The 16,755-nt window shown below is 39.1% G+C and overlaps 2 protein-coding genes across 8 annotated transcripts in view; one reads left to right on the top strand and one right to left on the bottom strand.

Moving 5' to 3' along the window:
- The window catches only part of SPATA1 (spermatogenesis associated 1), a 52,607-nt gene extending 44,165 nt beyond the window's left edge, over positions 1 to 8,442 (bottom strand). For 5 of the 7 annotated variants that reach the window (XM_068540199.1, XM_068540198.1, XM_068540192.1 and 2 more), the window contains exons 1-2: positions 8,308 to 8,423; positions 1,882 to 2,043 (exon numbers count right to left, since the gene is read on the bottom strand). Coding sequence is in view for 5 of the 7 variants with exons in the window: in XM_068540192.1 (XP_068396293.1) it covers positions 1,882 to 1,917 (36 nt within the window). In the remaining 2 variants the exon portion in view is untranslated. Of the gene's footprint in view, positions 1 to 1,881; positions 2,044 to 6,860; positions 6,936 to 8,307 lie in introns of all 7 variants that reach the window. The other 2 variants (XM_068540195.1, XM_068540197.1) reach the window with 2 other exon arrangements.
- Positions 8,443 to 8,542: 100 nt separating this feature from the next.
- Positions 8,543 to 16,179, top strand: GNG5 (G protein subunit gamma 5). Its single transcript, XM_068540190.1, has 3 exons — positions 8,543 to 8,765; positions 12,347 to 12,491; positions 15,982 to 16,179. Exons 1-2 carry the CDS (start codon positions 8,685 to 8,687, stop codon positions 12,470 to 12,472), a joined length of 207 nt encoding a protein of 68 aa, XP_068396291.1. The 5' UTR covers positions 8,543 to 8,684; the 3' UTR covers positions 12,473 to 12,491; positions 15,982 to 16,179.
- Positions 16,180 to 16,755: the final 576 nt, after the last annotated feature.

Raw genomic sequence — 16,755 nt, 5'->3', positions numbered from 1 at the left:
GCACTTTTTAAAGAGACTGGACCAATTGTTTAACAGGCTGTTCTGCATTCTGAATTTACCTTATTAACTCCTAAGGTGTCATTTAACTTATTTCTCCAATCCTTCTCTCTCCTGTAAAGAGTTGACTTTATAGCCCTCAATTGACACGTGTTAATCAACTGGGGTAAGAACACTTCATAATACCCTGTATTACATATTATTTCACATTTGGGCATACATAATGCTCTACTTCCAAATATTTGTATATTTAATAATTATTAAAGGGATACTAGAACAGACTATAAGGGACAAGAAAATGGAACCTGTTATAAAGTTATTTGAATAATTAAAGTGTGAGGTGATAGTGGCTCAGACTAACATGCTAACAATATAGGTGATGGGAAGTGGTCAGATTTTGTATATAATTTGAAGCTAGAGTCCAAGAAGTGAAGTTTGAGTAAGGTGTGAAGTATGACTCCAAGGTGTTTGGCCTCAGATATCGAAAGGATGGATTTGCCATCAACTGAGATGGGTAAGGTCATGGTTAGTACGGGTTTGGGCTGGGGGGAGAACTGTAGTTCAGTTTCAGACATACTGAGTTTCAGCTGTCTATTGATTATCCAAGCGGAGATTTCAAGTAGGCAGCTGAAAATATCAATCTGGAGTTTGGGAAAGAGGGCTGGGATGGGGATATAAATGTGAGAATACTTAGCATAAAGTTGGTATTTAAAGCTACTAGACTGGATGAGATCACAATGAGTGCAAACAGAGAAGAGAACAAAGAGCTGACCACTGAAATTCCCCAATATCAAGAGATCAGGAAGAAGAAAACGACACAGAAAAGAAGACTGAGAATGAATAACAAGGAATGTAGAAGGAAAACCAAGATAATGTGTATGCTAAAAGCCAAGTGAAGGAATTATGTCAAGGAAGACAGAGTGATCAACAGTGTCAACTATTGTGCACACACAGATCAAGCATATGTGGAATAAGAATTAAGCAATAGATTTAGTAATGTAAAGGTGAATTTAACGGAGTAGTTTTGGTGGAATAGTGGAGTGAAAGCTTGACTGGAGTTGATTTAAAGTGAAAATGAGAAGAAGGTATTGGGGGTTTGAGAAGGTATGAAATAGTTATCTAGAATAGTGGAAGAGTGAATGAGTGAGTGGGAGATAGTCTTATTGCCTACTAGCAAAAATTTCCACTTGAGATTCATGGTCATTAATTTAAAATGAGAATAGTCCTATGCTGGTGTATTTTTCTCCAGCCATGTTCCACTGTAGGTATATGTGAAGAATAGGTGAAGAAGATTAAGCAGGGTTTTTGTTTTGTCAAGGAGTACAATGAAATGAGAGGGCAAGGAGTCAAAAGTTTGTGCAAGAGAGTGATCAAGAATGCTCCGTGAGTTTGCAGGGCAGAAATAGAGACACAGATGTAGAGAACAAACGTATGGACACCAAGTGGGGAAAGTGGCAGGGGGGTGGGGGTGGGGATGGTGGTGTGATGAATTGGGCGATTGGGATTGACGTGTACACACTAATATGTATAAAATGGATAACTAATAAGAACCTGCTGTATAAAAAAATAAATAAAATTCAAAAATTCCAAAAAAAAAAAACAGTGCTCTGTGATATTTAAGCCAGCCATGGAAGGCATCCCGAGAAGAGGAATAAACAAACAAACAAAAAAAGGTGATAGGATCAATGCATTGGAGGTCCCAGTATAACTGGGGTCCTTAGAGATACGAGAACTGTAATCAAGTACTGGGATACACAAAGTTGGGTTCACAGTGGAGTTGGTATCTAATACTTTATATAATCCATATTTTTGCTTTATCAAAACTTTTCAAAACCAATGATAACCAGGTTTTTCTCATATTTTAGTGTAAAAAGATTTTCTTACCTCTGATGGGGAAGGTCGACTTGGACTGAGGGACATATTCACCAACGTCTGAATGGGGTAATTTTGTAGGGTTTTTTTAATCTTTCTTCATTGAAGTAGTATTTAATAAAGGTTATAACAGATTTTTGGCTTGTTTAAGATAGCATTCCACTCATTTCTGGTCTTTGATTCATTCAAAAAATAAACAGAAAAACACAAAAGGCTTTAGACTCAAAATGAAAACTTGATAAGTATACAATCTTATCATCATAATTCAAAAAGATATACTACTAGTAAGTAGGGCTGGTAACTGCAATGAAATGAACATATATCCCATACAACTAAGTAAAGTGGTAAATTATAATAGACTTGTGACTAGAACATTTTTTACTATTCTAAACAATTCATTTTCTCTTGGTCAAAAATTAAGGTTAAATATATATAGTATTTTACACAAAGTAGAAATATACTTTTGGAAGTAGAAAGACTAAACTTATACAAATGGCTGTAGAATGATGAAAATTGTTTTATCCTTTGCATTTCTTCCTGGCCTTGGATACTTCAATAATAATAAATGTGAACAATTATTCCAGATGAAAATATCAGTCTTTAAGTATATCAGGTTTGTGTACCTATGTTTGTGTATTATTTCTTGTGTTTTTCCTCAGAAAATGTATGACAGTTTACAAGAATACACAATAAAATTCAAAGTATATAAATATATAATAAAAGTTAAAAAATAAGGTAGCAGAATTACTACTCTAAAAAAGAATTATCAAAGTGGGACAATCCTTAGGGATATACTATAATACCAATAGTAGAGAAGTTTTTTCAAGATTCCAAAGCTTTGTTTTATATTAAGATAGTGATTTAAATCTGACAAAACTTAAAATTCAAGCTGAGGGTGCCTGCAGGATAGGAATGGAACGGAGAAAAAAAAGAAAATTGTCTGGCTACCTTTAAAAATGAGATCACATGAGGCTGTAGGCAAGCCTCCTCCGATCAAAGGCCTGACTGAGGGCTATAATTAAAAAATTTCTTAAACCCAGGGAGGATCCCCAAAAGTGTTGTAAATAGCATAACAAAATGGGAAGCCACTGGTCTAAGCTAACCGTACCTGCTAGAAATTTTGGGGGAGGCCTTCTCCCCTAAGCTAAATGAGGAAAGTAAAACATTCCAACATAGGTTAAAAGGTATATCGGTCCTTCAGTATCATTGAGGTAGCCACCCAATTATTTAAAAAAAGAAAAAAAACCCCAAAACTGCCCTTGTTTTACAAATCTGGTCTCTACAGGATCAGAGGTATGGCTCCAAAAATAATCCAAAGCCCACCAATCCTTTTATCACTTCCAAAAGCTTCCCTATTTATCTTAAGAGACTTGTAAGTGTTAAAGGAGAAACAGAGTCATACTAGGAGGAACTTGCCTGTGCCTTTGAGATGCAAATATCCTACCTGGTTTTCTCCAGGAACCCTTATCTCTGCCATCTTTTTAAAATGCAGACTTTGAAAAAGGGGGTAAATTGGAACTTGTCAAGGACAAATAAAAATCTTAAGCATCTTTTCCATAAATATTATTAACAAGGGTTTAGCCATCTAGACAAGTGAGCTTGATTTGTTACATCGGCCAGAAACCCAATTTTAATCCAACCTCTTTTGCAGACTGATGGGTTTTACATTGCTGTACCTGGCTCATGGCTGAAATTCTGGAATGGGAACAATGAGGCCTCTGTGTTTGTTTGTGTGTTTGTATGTATCTATGTGTGTCGTAGATGTATGGTATTGCCGAAAAGTAATTAGTAAAAAAGCTCTGTTTCACTGACTTAAAGGAAATTAGCGCTTATATACTCAGAAATAGAAAATAATCTGGCCAGAATGAATTTCACCTGGTGGCGCAGTGGTTATGACTCCGTCTGCCAATGCAGGGGACACGAGTTTGAGCCCTGGTCTGGGAAGATACCACATGCAGAGGAGCAACTAAGCCTGTGCGCCGCAACTACTGAGCCTGTGCTCTAGAGCCCACGAGCCACAACTACTGAGCCCACGTGCCGCAAGTACTGAAGCCTGCGTGCCTAGAGCCCATGCTCTGCAACAAGAAAAGCCACCGCGATGAGAAGCCCGCGCATTGCAACAAAGAGTAGCCCCAGTAGTACTGGAAAATATTCAGTACTAAACTGATATCTGGTATTGAAGGTGGCTTAAGCTTGTTGGCTTGATTAATATAGACACGTCTTTAGAATCATCAATGTTAAGTATAATATTGTACAATATTTCTGTTGTACTTAGGTTTACTAGACTTTATTATATCTATTGCAAATTTGTCAGTAAGAAAAGTAACCCAATGTGGAAAAATTTTTAAGCAAAGTTAGATATGTGTCTTCAGTAAAAGAAGGTGTGAGGATGAAAAAATACTGAAGAGTTATGCATGATCAGGATTTTCTAAGATTGGATTGAATTTAGGTGGGTAAATGGATTTTGTTGGGAGTAAGCTAAGGTAAGACTTGGATTTGGTTTCTCTTTCCGTTAAAAAAACAAGGTTTTCTTTTCCTTTTTTTTAAAAAAATTATTTATTTATTTATTTATTTGGGGGTTGCATTGGGTCTTCATTGCTGCACGTGGGCTTTCTCTAGTTGCATTGAGCCGGGGCTGCTTTTTGTTGTGGTGCACAGGCTTCTCTTGCTGCGGAGCATGGACTCTAGGCACACGGGCTCAGTAGTTGTGGCCTAGATGCTCCACGGCATGTGGGATCTTCCCAGACCAGGGAATTGGACCCATGTCCCCTGTGTTGGCAGGCGGATTCTCAACAACTGAGCCACCAGGGAAGTCCTGAGAACAAGGTTTTCTTGGAATACTGTTTTTTCTTATAAATTTATTTATTTTATGTATTTATTTTTGGCTGCATTGGGTCTTCCTTGCTGCAGGCGGGCTTTCTCTAGTTGCAGCGAGTGGGGGCTAGTCTTTGTTGCGGTGCACGGGCTTCTCATTGCGGTGGCTTCTCTTATTGTGGAGCACGGGCTCTGGGCACGCGGGCTTTAGTAGTTGCGGTGTGTGGACTCAGTAGTTGTGGCTCGCGGGCTCTAGAGCGCAGGCTCAGTAGTAGTTGTGGTGCATGAGCTTAGTTGCTCCACGGCATGTGGGATCTTCCCGGACCAGGGCTCAAACTCGTGTCCCCTGCATTGGCAAACAGATTCTTAACCACAGTGCCACCAGGGAAGTCCCTGGAATGCCGTTTCTGATAACATATTGTGTGAGTTTCTTTGCTTTTAAGTGATCTGTGTTTGCTTTTGAGATCTCTTGTAACTTTGGTTAACAAATAAGTATTGTCTCACAGTGACCAATGACCTTATTTGATTAAGTGTTGAAACTTTTTGAGAAACTTCCCAAATATCAAATTTTTTTTTTTTTTTAAACTTTGGGTTTTATTTATTTATTTATTTTATTTATGGCTGTGTTGGGTCTTCGTTTCTGTGCGAGGGCTTTCTCTAGTTGCGGCAAGTGGGGGCCACTCTTCATCGCGGTGCACGGGCCTCTCATTATCGCGGCCTCTCTTGTTGCAGAGCACAGGCTCCAGACGCGCAGGCTCAGTAGTTGTGGCTCACAGGCCTAGTTGCTCCGCAGCATGTGGGATCTTCCCAGACCAGGGCTCGAACCTGTGTCCCCTGCATTGGCAGGCAGATTCTCAACCACTGCGCCACCAGGGAAGCCCCCAAATATCAAATTTTAATCAAAGTTCTTTTGACTTTCAGCTAACTTTGGGATGCTTTGGAGGGCCCCTGAGGCATCTCAGAGAGAAATATTAAACCAGTATTATTTGGTATGTTAAATTACGTAGAGAGCATTTTCACACGAGCGATTAACCTACTTAAGATATACTGTATAGATGAATGTTATTAACATAGACATTCTAAAAATTATATAGTTTCTGGAATTTGGATATGTCCTGGTATTATGCTATAGTTCTAGTTGTCATCTTAAAATGTTGTCTGTCACTTCTTTATGGATTACACTGTAATAAGATGTTTAACCATGCCTTTTAAGTCTTGTCATTTATAGATAGTTATCATTGTACTCTGATGCTGTTACAAAAGTACTTCCTCTTCAAGAAGACTGGGTCATTTGTAGAGACGTGGATGAATCTAGAGACTGTCATACAGAGTGAAGTAAGTCAGAAAGAGAAAAACAAATACCGTATATTAACGCATATATGTGGAACCTAGAAAAATGGTACAGATGAACCAGTTTGCAGGGCAGAAATTGAGACACAGAAGTAGAGGACAAACGTATGGACACCAAGGGGGAAAAGCGGCAGCGGGTGGTGGTGGTGGTGTGATGAATTGGGAGATTGGGGTTGACAGGTATACACTGATGTGTATAAAATGGATGACTAATAAGAACCTGCTGTATAAAAAAATAAATAAAATTCAAAAATTCAAAAAAAAAAGAAGATTCATAGGAAGGCTACAGAAGCAGTTACAACAGTCCCACATAAGATGACTATGCAAGGATTCCAGCCCATACCAACTCAAAACAAGAAGCTGTCCTGCCCCTGGGATCTCTAGATCAGGCATCCAGAGATTTTCACTCCCTGACAGGCAGGGTTGACGCCCCTACTCAGCCCTGAAGCAGCTACAGAAGACAGACCATCACCCCTCTGCTTCCCATAAGATTATGGGAGTAAAATCTCTGAGCGGGGAATGAGACAGGAAGGGGGCAGGGCACAACCTTTAAAAGAATGACATAGCTGGAGGACACGACATAAACTCATTAGAACCAAATAGGTCCAAGATGGTGGATAAGTTGACTTCCACTGTAACACATCAGCAAGCTCAATGACACACCCACAGGTGCCATGACAGTTCCTAGGCTGACCATAAAGGTCAGAAAGTGGGCCATGGCCCAATTCCTGGAAATCCTCACCCCTCCCCCCAAACAGCTAGAATACTCCTCCCACTCATTAGCCTACGAAATTACCCACCCCTATAAAAACTGACAACCCCCTTACCCTGGTGCCTTTCACCTTCTGAGATGGCCCACACTGTCTATGGAGTGTGTGTCTTCCTGAATAAACCTTCTTTCTCTTAAAAAAAAAAGAAAAAGATTCCAAAGCTTTGCTTTATGTTAAGATGGTGATTTAAATCTGACAGAACTTAAAATTCCTGTGATCTAGTACTGATTACATCTCTATGAAATCCTATCAGACTCCACTAATTGTTCTAATGGTATCAAAATTAAAAGATTATATTCTGGGACACACAATCTTTCAAATCAAATTATTTCCACATATTACTTCCTATATAAATTTTTTACAACAATTAAAACAAAATGTGATTTGTCATTTTAACCATCTCAAACGCTATTTTAAATACATTAGTGCTTTAAGGAAACATTAATATATTTCTATTTCTGTATCTATCCAAAGGCTCTTTCTGACATTGTACTACTATTAGTCTCAATTATGAACCTAACAAAGCACAACTCAACTTCTTTATTAGATAAGAATTAATGGTAATAATCTATATTAAACACAGCATACTGGCATTCATTAACTAGTATGCCAATTGGGAGACTACAACTTTCAATTTTTCTGGATGCATTAAAAACTTGATATTCTAACTCAGAACAAATTTTTAATTAAGCAAACTCAAGATAGAGCAATCAAGACCTGCTTTACTATTATCTTAAGCTAAACTGCCCCCCTATACTATTCCTTCTAAAGGAACAGCAAACAAGCCGTGTTTTGAGCTACAATTCCCTTTGTCATTACTGACTGGATCAGTACTAAAGAGCAAATCCTGGCTGGCCAGAGACAAAGTGGCCTGGCATGAAAAGACGAGCCCCTAGGAATTAGAATTGGGAGAAGATCTCAAGATTCAAGTATGTAGTTCGTAGATACTGAAGCAAAATGAATGTATAAAGGGAAGTCATGAAGCAGTATCATATCCATGAAGCAAGCCCATGTTATGAGAAAGCTGTAATTATTTGTAAACCACAATAGAAAAAGAGATCAAGACTCGAGAGAATGACTGATTGAACCAGTAGTGAGATGCCAGCTGAGGAGATACATAGGTGATTCATGTTTATAGCTAAGCACTAGAGAGAAGAGTCAAAATTTTCTTGCTGTTGAGGTCCCTAACCTTACATCTACTCCTATTGGGGTCCGACGATGGGGAAGCGGGCTGCGGATGGGCCGCCCGTTGGACAAACTCGGGTCACTTAGGGATGCGTCTCTAAGGGGACAGGGTGCCAGTGACTCAAGCCCGTATTTCTAGCTCCTACGCCTCGGTAAGGCTCTCCCCTTCCCTGCCCTCAACCTCTGCCGCCAACTCCGTCAGGAAAACAGGAACCGCCTCGTCGTCCCGCCACCAGGCCTTTTACAAAGTCCCTCAATATCTGACTTCTCTCACCGGTCCCCTCGGGTCTTGGAGGATAACGACAAGCTCTTTCCTTACCTCTCTCAAATCGGCCTTTCCGGAGAGGGAGAGCGGAGAGGATGGGTGTCTGGTCGCGTTAGCATCCCAACGCTGCCTCGCCCACCGTCCGCTCCGCCCCTTCTCGCTCCCAGCTCTCCCCTCACCCCCCTGAGGCTCGGGCTCCAGCATGGGTGAGGAGCTAAAACAGAAGGCGGAGGAGGGCGCGCATGCGCGCCGCGGGTGGAGCCACGGGGCAAAGAACCGGAAACTTAAGAGACAAAGTTCCGAGCCCCGCCTCCCGCTCCATCGCCCCGCCGCCCCGCCGCCCCGCCGCCCCGCAGTCCCGCCGTCTGGCCCTGCGGACCCACCACCGATCCACCGACGGATTGCCGATCTGCCCAGCTCTCGCGTGCGCCATGTCTGGTTCCTCCAGCGTCGCCGCTATGAAGAAAGTGGTTCAACAGCTCCGGCTGGAGGCCGGGCTCAACCGCGTGAAGGTGAGCGGGGGCGGGCGGCTGAGGGGGAGGGGAGGGCGGGGGAGGTGGCGGGGGGGATCCGGCAGGCGAGCTGGCGCGGCGAGCGAGGCTCGCGTTCGGCTCTCGCCACCCCTAGGGAGGACGCGCTCTCGGCGGCGGCGGCGGCGAGCTCGGCGGCCAGCTTTAGAAAAGTAGCGGCGCAGGTCGGCGCTGTGGTTTGGGGGGCCGGTTAGTGCGCCCTTCCGCCCCAAGACTTTCCAAGGCGGGCTGGCCCTGGTTTGAACAGCGGCTTTCCGCATTCCGGTTCTCCTCCCCGTCTCCCTCCCTCCGTAGTGACTCCGCGGCTGTGCTCGCCAACAGCTGCTCCTCCGCGCGCAGTCCGCACCCTTCCCGGCCTTCTCGACCAGCTCCTCTGTTTTTTGTCACCCGACGGGGTTTTACCCGACTTTTGATTCAGAAGTAATTTTTCTTTGCATTTCAGAACTTTCCCAAATCCACTCTCTTTAGTAGTAGAGTCTTACTTCCAGCTCCTCTCATTCACCGAACACACACTTGAAAAACGAATTCTTGCATAACTTTTAACTGTAGGTTAAAGAAGCCTGTTTTGGAAAAGTTCGCAGTGTCTAAGGTTACCACTGGTGCCCTGTACAACTTCGTACAAAGGGTGCATTTCGTATCTGTTTGGCACCGTTTGCTGTGTTGTGACTTTGGGTATATCTACTGGTCCGCGCGTACCCGAAAAAGTAATTAGGGTGGACCAGTGTTATTTATTTTGGCATCTGGTTAGCATTGATCTTGTCCTGGGGTATTTACTTTGGGGAAAAAGCCTTTTGTGTGTGGTGATATGACAACCTGACGTTCTAGTGCTATTTCGAGTTTCCTGATTTCTTAAATCCTGCGTGGATTGGCTTCTTTCTGGTGCAGGTCAGTTTACGTGTGAAACACTTGTAATTAAAAAAGAAACAGAGAAGAGTATAAAGCATGCACTCTGTTGAAAGAAAAAGCCAGTTTCCAAGATGATTTGATTCTGTACTCATTAGGCTAGTTTTTACTTCCCCCTGAAATGTTTTGTGGAGTAAGATGGTCTCCTATTTACCCATTTCCTTAAGTAGAAATGTCAGGGACCTAGTTTACTCAGTTGTGGTCATCTCGGGAGGGAAGGGAAATTCCCATCAGTCTTGGGGTGGGATTCTCCTCTCTTTCTGTCCTTTAAGTGTTGTAAACTCCATTGCAGTCTCGAATCCATTTCTCTAATCTCCAGATTCTTACCTCATCCCAGTGATTTATGGTTAGTCTTGGCTGGATTTAACTTTGAAATCACTATCTTATCATTCAGGCGTGTCTTTATCATAGATTGGGGGGAGGGGAAAAATGCTGGTTAAAAACAGAAAAGTGTTAATTAGGGGTATTTAGCCCTAATCTGCAAAGAAAATGAGTTGAAGTCCTCAGGCTCAAGTACTCTGAGGGCTTTACCATAAAAACTCTAGCCCCTCCAGTAACTCCCCAGCATGATGCCTTCCTCCTATTCTTAGGAGGGTTTTGGTCGGAATCATTAAAGGCACCACAAGTGATTTGGTTTTAGAAATCTCAATTTGTCTGATGCCAGGGCTGTGTGTAGCAAGGAGTGGAGGCATCACACCTTGGGACTTTAAATGAGCTTTTCATTAGACATGTTGCAAAATGTGGTTAGTTCGATTTCATTTTGTGCTTCTGTTTTACCCATGACTCTATGCTAGATGGTTTTGTAGTGATATTTTACTTTCGAATTACCACAGCTTTACTTTTTAAACCTTTATGTGAGTAGTTGATAGAAATTATCACAAATGCTTGACAGACTCTCCCACTGTTGGGTAACCATACACTTAACCCAGGGCACTTTTGAGAGTGAAAGAGGGTGCTGATTATTATGCCAGGATTATAGGGTTTCAGCCTCCTGGATGGTGATTATTACAGTGCCATAGGGGCTAGAAGCTTGTTAGAGTTTTAAGCCTTTGTGTCCATTTTCCCCACTGATTGGAATTCTCACTGATCATTTTCTCACTGATGGTCACTTGGCTGGATCTCTTGTTACTGAGATCTCAATTTAAATGTCACCTCCTCAAAGACACTTTCTCTTAGGTCCTGATCTAAAAAACCACTCTTTTTTCTGCAGAGCACCTTGTCTCTTTTCATCTGAACTGTTAGCTCCATAACAGCAGGGATTTGGCTGTTCTTACGTATTCTCAGTGCCTAAAATTATATTTGGCACATAGAGGTGACGAGAAGTTTGTGAAAGGGAGTTAAGCTGGAGCCTACCTACACTTTAGGCAGATAATTAACACATTCTTTACTGCTGGTTAATGTGAATGAATGAAACCATGTTATAAGACAGTGAAAAATTATACCACCATTCCCCCACTGTAGCTACACCTTTTAGGGGAGCAGGGTACCCATTTGTTATAGTACTTGGTACCAGGTATTTATAAACTGTTTACTCACACAGTTGCTAAATAAATTTATGGAACTCATTACCCTGGATTGGTATATAAGCCAAACATATAAATAGATTCCAAGAAGAGTTTAGATTCATCTCATGAAGATGGATCCTTTTATCAGGTTAATGTCTGGGGTACAGCTGTCATGTGCAGAAATTCTTTGCAGAGAGCATTTGTGATGCCCTAAGCTCCCTTTCAAAGGCTAAATATTACCCAGCTAGACTGGACACCTGTTCTCACCCTCCTTACGGGAAGTTAAAACAATAAATGATTATCTTCTCCATCTTCTTAAACCTCAATTCAAGAGTTAGGATATTGTATGTATTTGAGGCATCCTTTAGTCATTCATGTTATATATCTGAACTATTCAGTTTATTGTTTTGGTGTCCTGTATCACACCTTACCAGAATATATACAAATATTAGATGTTTAAGTGATAAATGATATAAAGTTATTTTAACTATGAAGCCACAGAAGTTCCTTAAGTCCTGTTTAAATGGCTTTGCATACATATATGAAAATTATTAAATCACATTTAAGGCATACAGTTTCTTAAAGGCAGGCTGCTTGGTAAAGTTGTTAAAATAAACTGAAGTTTGCTAATCAGCCTTTCAGTCACATGACACTGAGCAGAAACTGTCACTGTCCAGTTTTGTAACATTAGACAGCTGATGGAACATACACCAAAACAATAAACTGAATGGTTCAGATTTTGAACATGATGTTCACTCAGAGTAGCATTTTCCCATTTCCCATACTGCTTTCAAGACAGAGTGATAGTTTACTAGCATTTTAACACTTTTTAACTATAATATCCTGTGTACTGCTTTTAATAAAAGACAAGTTGTTGAGTACCCTCAAGGTTACACTAGAACAACCTATTTATTAATATACTAGCAGGATGTGCTATGCTTTACAAACAAACAGAATTGTACTGTTTGTACTTATTTACATGCAGTGTTTTAAGTATAAAAGCTCAGTATATGACTGTTGAGCTTCAATTAGTATATATCTTTTTTGGGTTAAGAGAAGTGTTTATTGGCAGGTATTTTTGAAGATTTGAGAAAAACTTCATTAAAACATTGTCACCACCTCCCACCCACTTCCCCCACCCTTTGTTATATACAGGTTTCCCAGGCAGCTGCAGATTTGAAACAATTCTGTCTGCAGAATGCTCAACATGACCCCCTGCTGACTGGAGTATCTTCAAGTACAAATCCCTTCAGACCTCAGAAAGTCTGTTCCTTTTTGTAGTAAAATGAATCTTTGCAAGGTAAGTTTCCTTAAATTAAAACAACAAAGCCCCACATAGTAGGGATAACTCGTCAAGTCTCTTTCTTTGCAGCACTTATAAGTTGAGCAAAATCATCCCATACACTTTTGTTTGGCACTCTTTGTTTTGTAAGGATTGATGAAATTTGCTGATTTAGTAGTTATAGAAAGACTAGTTGTTTCTATTTTACCATAGAGGGTTAAGTAGAGGATTTAATAACCATAAAGAGGATATAGGAGTTACTAGAAAATTTCACTGCTGTGACAAGTCATGTTACCTTTTATAGCTTTGGTCTAATGGTGTATTCTGGTGTCCCCAAATACTAGTTTAGTTTTATTTTTGTGTATCTAGCAAATATTTAGACACTGGACTGCCCTGGCCAGTCCAGTGGTTAAGACTCCGTGCTTCCAACGCAGGGGGCACGGGTGTGATCCCTGGTCTGGAAACTAAGATCCCACATGCTGTGCGGCCAAAAAACAAACAAAAGAGGCTAAATCAGTAAATAACAGCACATTATTAAAAAAAAAAAATTAGACATTAAAAAAAAATCTGCAGTGTTCATGGTGGTGGCTTTTGAAATACTATCAACTGATTTGGATTAATGATGATCTAATAGAACAGCATAGAAAATAATTGGGAGTTGTGAATGCAAGAGAAACTGAAGAGATAGCCGAATAAGCTAACATGGTGTTGGCATTTGGACTGGGGAACAACAGGTTTTAATTTTATTGTTGTTAGGTAAAGATAAAATGAGAGAAATGAAGTGTATATGTTCATGGTGGCAAACGGTGGATTGGTTTTCAGAGGATTAAGAAACTAAATTTTGGTCTGGTTTAAAGCATACTTTTATATGTTAACCTGTAACTTACAGAACACATGTCAGTGTATGCAAAAACATATGTTAATCCAAAAGAGATGTGAGAAGAAAACATGATGTGCATAATTGAAAATGTAATCCAAGGGTACTACCTTCACAAATCCATAGGACTTTTGTCAGAGCATTTATTCATATTGACCTACGAGAAGCAAACTTAAATAGTGCTTCAAAAAAAAAAAGACTGTGTATGGCACACACCATCTACAGACATTCTGACTCCTCAAAGTGCAGGAAGCTGCTTCCTAAAATACCATGTTACATAGTTGTGCCCTCCCTAATTAAACTTTGTAGACTTGGGAGTGTCCAGGAAGTTTGTGTAAGTACAACATGTTTCCAGTAAATACAATGATTGGTTGAATTGGTTAAGATTTTCGAAACACAGGAAAAAAAAAAAAAAAACCCCGCCTTTGAGATTAAGGGAAGTAATTCTTTTTAACAGTCTAGCACCTTCATATTTAACAGGTTAAAAGTCGTTTGCTCCTGGCAGTATTAATTCTTCATGGCAGTTTTGGGAAATTTCATATTTTTACAGTTCCTCTTGTATTCTCTTCACAAAGTGTTTATTTTCATTTAAAATACTGTTAAGCCTGGCTTCTTAATTGGCTGTTAATAGTTTCACTTCATAGGAGTCTGCAGACAAGTGTTTAATGAGTTGCTCAAGGTTAAAATATGGTTGGGATAAGAATCCAGATTTCAAAGTAAAATAATGGCTGTTAATTCTGGCAGTATAATAAACCCTTAGCTTTGTGGATATTATGATTTGAAACACTTTTGGCTAGGAAAAGAATATTTGGATGTAAAAGCATTTCTTCTCAAACTTGAAAGTAGGTCTGGGATGTTATGCTGATGTTGGTTGTCCTAGGCACACTGAGTGGCATGGATGCAAAGAGTCTGTATTTAAGTCTTTATACTCATAGTTTTTAAAAAAATATATATTTATATAATTTTTTTAAAAGCATAGATAATTTAGCAACAGATAGTACAAGGTATTAAAATAGAAGTTACCATGATCCACATACCTAGAAATAACCACTGTTAACAGATACTTCCTTTTAAGAGAAAAAACAATCATTGAAAAATAGTGATCATAGTATGCACAGTTTTTTTCTACACTTGAATTTTCTTATTTCATTTAATAGTCTTTGTAAGTTCCCTGGTGGTCTAGAGGTTAGGATTTGGTGCTCTCATTTAATAGTCCTTGTAAATGAGATTTTCTGTGGTTGTACTATAACTTAAATTATACTTCATCAAATATTGAGGTTTCCAAATTTGAGGATACACTGAGGCGAAGATCTTGGTACCCATACATATACTTTACCCATTTCTTTAAGATAAATTCCCGTAAGTAACAATAAGGAATGACATTTAAAATGTAATAACCTTGAAAACTGCCAAATTAAACTTTGCTATTCCACCTGGAGCTTAAGAATACTTTTTTGCTGAGCCCTTGCCAAACAGATCTCAGATTCTTTGCTACTTTCTTCTGCCTATCTCATTTTTGTAATTTGCACTGATTAACTGAGGCTAAACGTTGTTTTTTCACCACTGATTTTGTTTATGCTTCTTGAACATTTTTGTAATGAAGTAACAGAAATTTTTAAATAAGTATAAAAAACCAGGTGTCCACTGTCCTGAATTAAATGGTTTACCTTTTTTTTTTTTTTTGGTTGCACTCTGTGGCTTGTGGGATCTTAGTTCCCAGATCAGGAATTGAACCCTGGCCCTTGGCAGTGAACGTGCCAAGTCCTAACCACTGGACTGCCAGGGAATTCCCAACTTTCAAGAAATAAAAAGATACTTTTCCTACCTTTCCATATAGATGACTTATCCTGAAGTTGTTATGCCCCTGTTTTTACTTTTTATATATATTTATTGTTTTATAGTTTTAAAACATAGCTATTATTTTTAAGGAACTATTACTGCATTACTTTTGAGATTTGTGTTAATCCATAGATTGTTTAGTCATTTTAATTGCTGTATAGTATTCTGCCATGTGTATGAACCTTAGTTTATTTATCCATTGCCTTATTGAGTTGCATTTAGGCTACTTCCAGTTCTCTGCTGTTAAACCATTACTATAGTCAATATCCATGTACACATTTCTCTTTGTATATAGGTTTATGTGGGTAAATAGAAGGGATTGCATCTTGCTCTCCTCGATACTATTGCTCATTTCCTAGAGGTGTTCAGATTTTCCTCAACTTCAGAGATTCTTATATTAACCTTTTTTAAAATTAGGATCCAGAGTGTATTTTGGCAATGATATTGGCAAGTCAAACTTTAAGTCTGTTTATTTCTAAACCCTAAGTTATATATACTTCAGAGTGGTTATAAATCATAAGTTATATATACTTGAGAGTGGTTAAGAGAAAGTTACATTTTACACCACAGGCATTTTTCTATCCTGTTTCTCATTTTTTTCCCTAGAAACCCTGTGATGTCTGTTTTTTTTTTTTCTTTTTTAAAAACAGGCTTAGTTTAACTGAAAGCATTTTATAAGCTGACATTCAGATGAATGCCTTAAATGTAATGTAAGATGTACTGCTATTCAGAAAAAAAGCTATTGTTCTTATGATACTTTACCCTAATTCACTTTTTTTTTTTTCATTTCAGGTTTTTAAACCACTTTTCATAAACCGGTGAATATTCAAAGGAAAGCTAAATCTGAAGCCTGTACAAAAGCCTGTCTCTATAACACGTGCCATACTATATAAACTTCTACTTTTGTCAGTCTACCTCTCTGAATATTCATGAATTTCTGTTTCACAAGGGTAATTATTTTATATACACTGGTGGCAGCATATAATAAAATACTTAGTATAAAAGTTTTTGGATTAATTATTGGTATTAAATATACTATGTACAATATTAATTTGTTTTGAACACCTAAGAAAAAAATGACAATTTTCCCATCATCTTTAAGGGGTTAAAATTTTTAGTGTTTGTTCCAGCAACTCATCTCACATAACTTTATGCCATACATTTGCAAGACTGCTAGATAATTAAAGGTAAGTTGCAGATTTATTCTTTTAAGGTCAGGAGGAGGCTGCTAATAATACTAGTTTCTATTCATGAGTTATTTACAGGGTTAACTTTGTTTTCTAATGAACTACTTTGTGGGGTATTACCATTACACCTAGAAGTTATTTACTTCATAACAGATGGCTCTCCCAGTAAGGATAGTAAAGACTAGATATAAGAATTCCATTACAAGATGGAAGAGAAAAATTTCAGAGCCCAAGGTAATTCCTGAGTGGAGCACTACAGTACAACGTAATGAGGTAAAGACGTACCAAAGACTAGCATCAATAATTTGCAACTTTTGCTTTAAGTCCTTGGCAAACCACTTTGCTTTAAAAATTTCTACCCTTCTTGAAAGGCTTAAGG

Source organism: Eschrichtius robustus, chromosome 3, assembly GCF_028021215.1.
Source record: "Eschrichtius robustus isolate mEscRob2 chromosome 3, mEscRob2.pri, whole genome shotgun sequence".
In the NCBI taxonomy this organism is placed as follows: domain Eukaryota; kingdom Metazoa; phylum Chordata; class Mammalia; order Artiodactyla; family Eschrichtiidae; genus Eschrichtius; species Eschrichtius robustus.
This window is presented reverse-complemented; position numbering and strand designations above follow the sequence as displayed.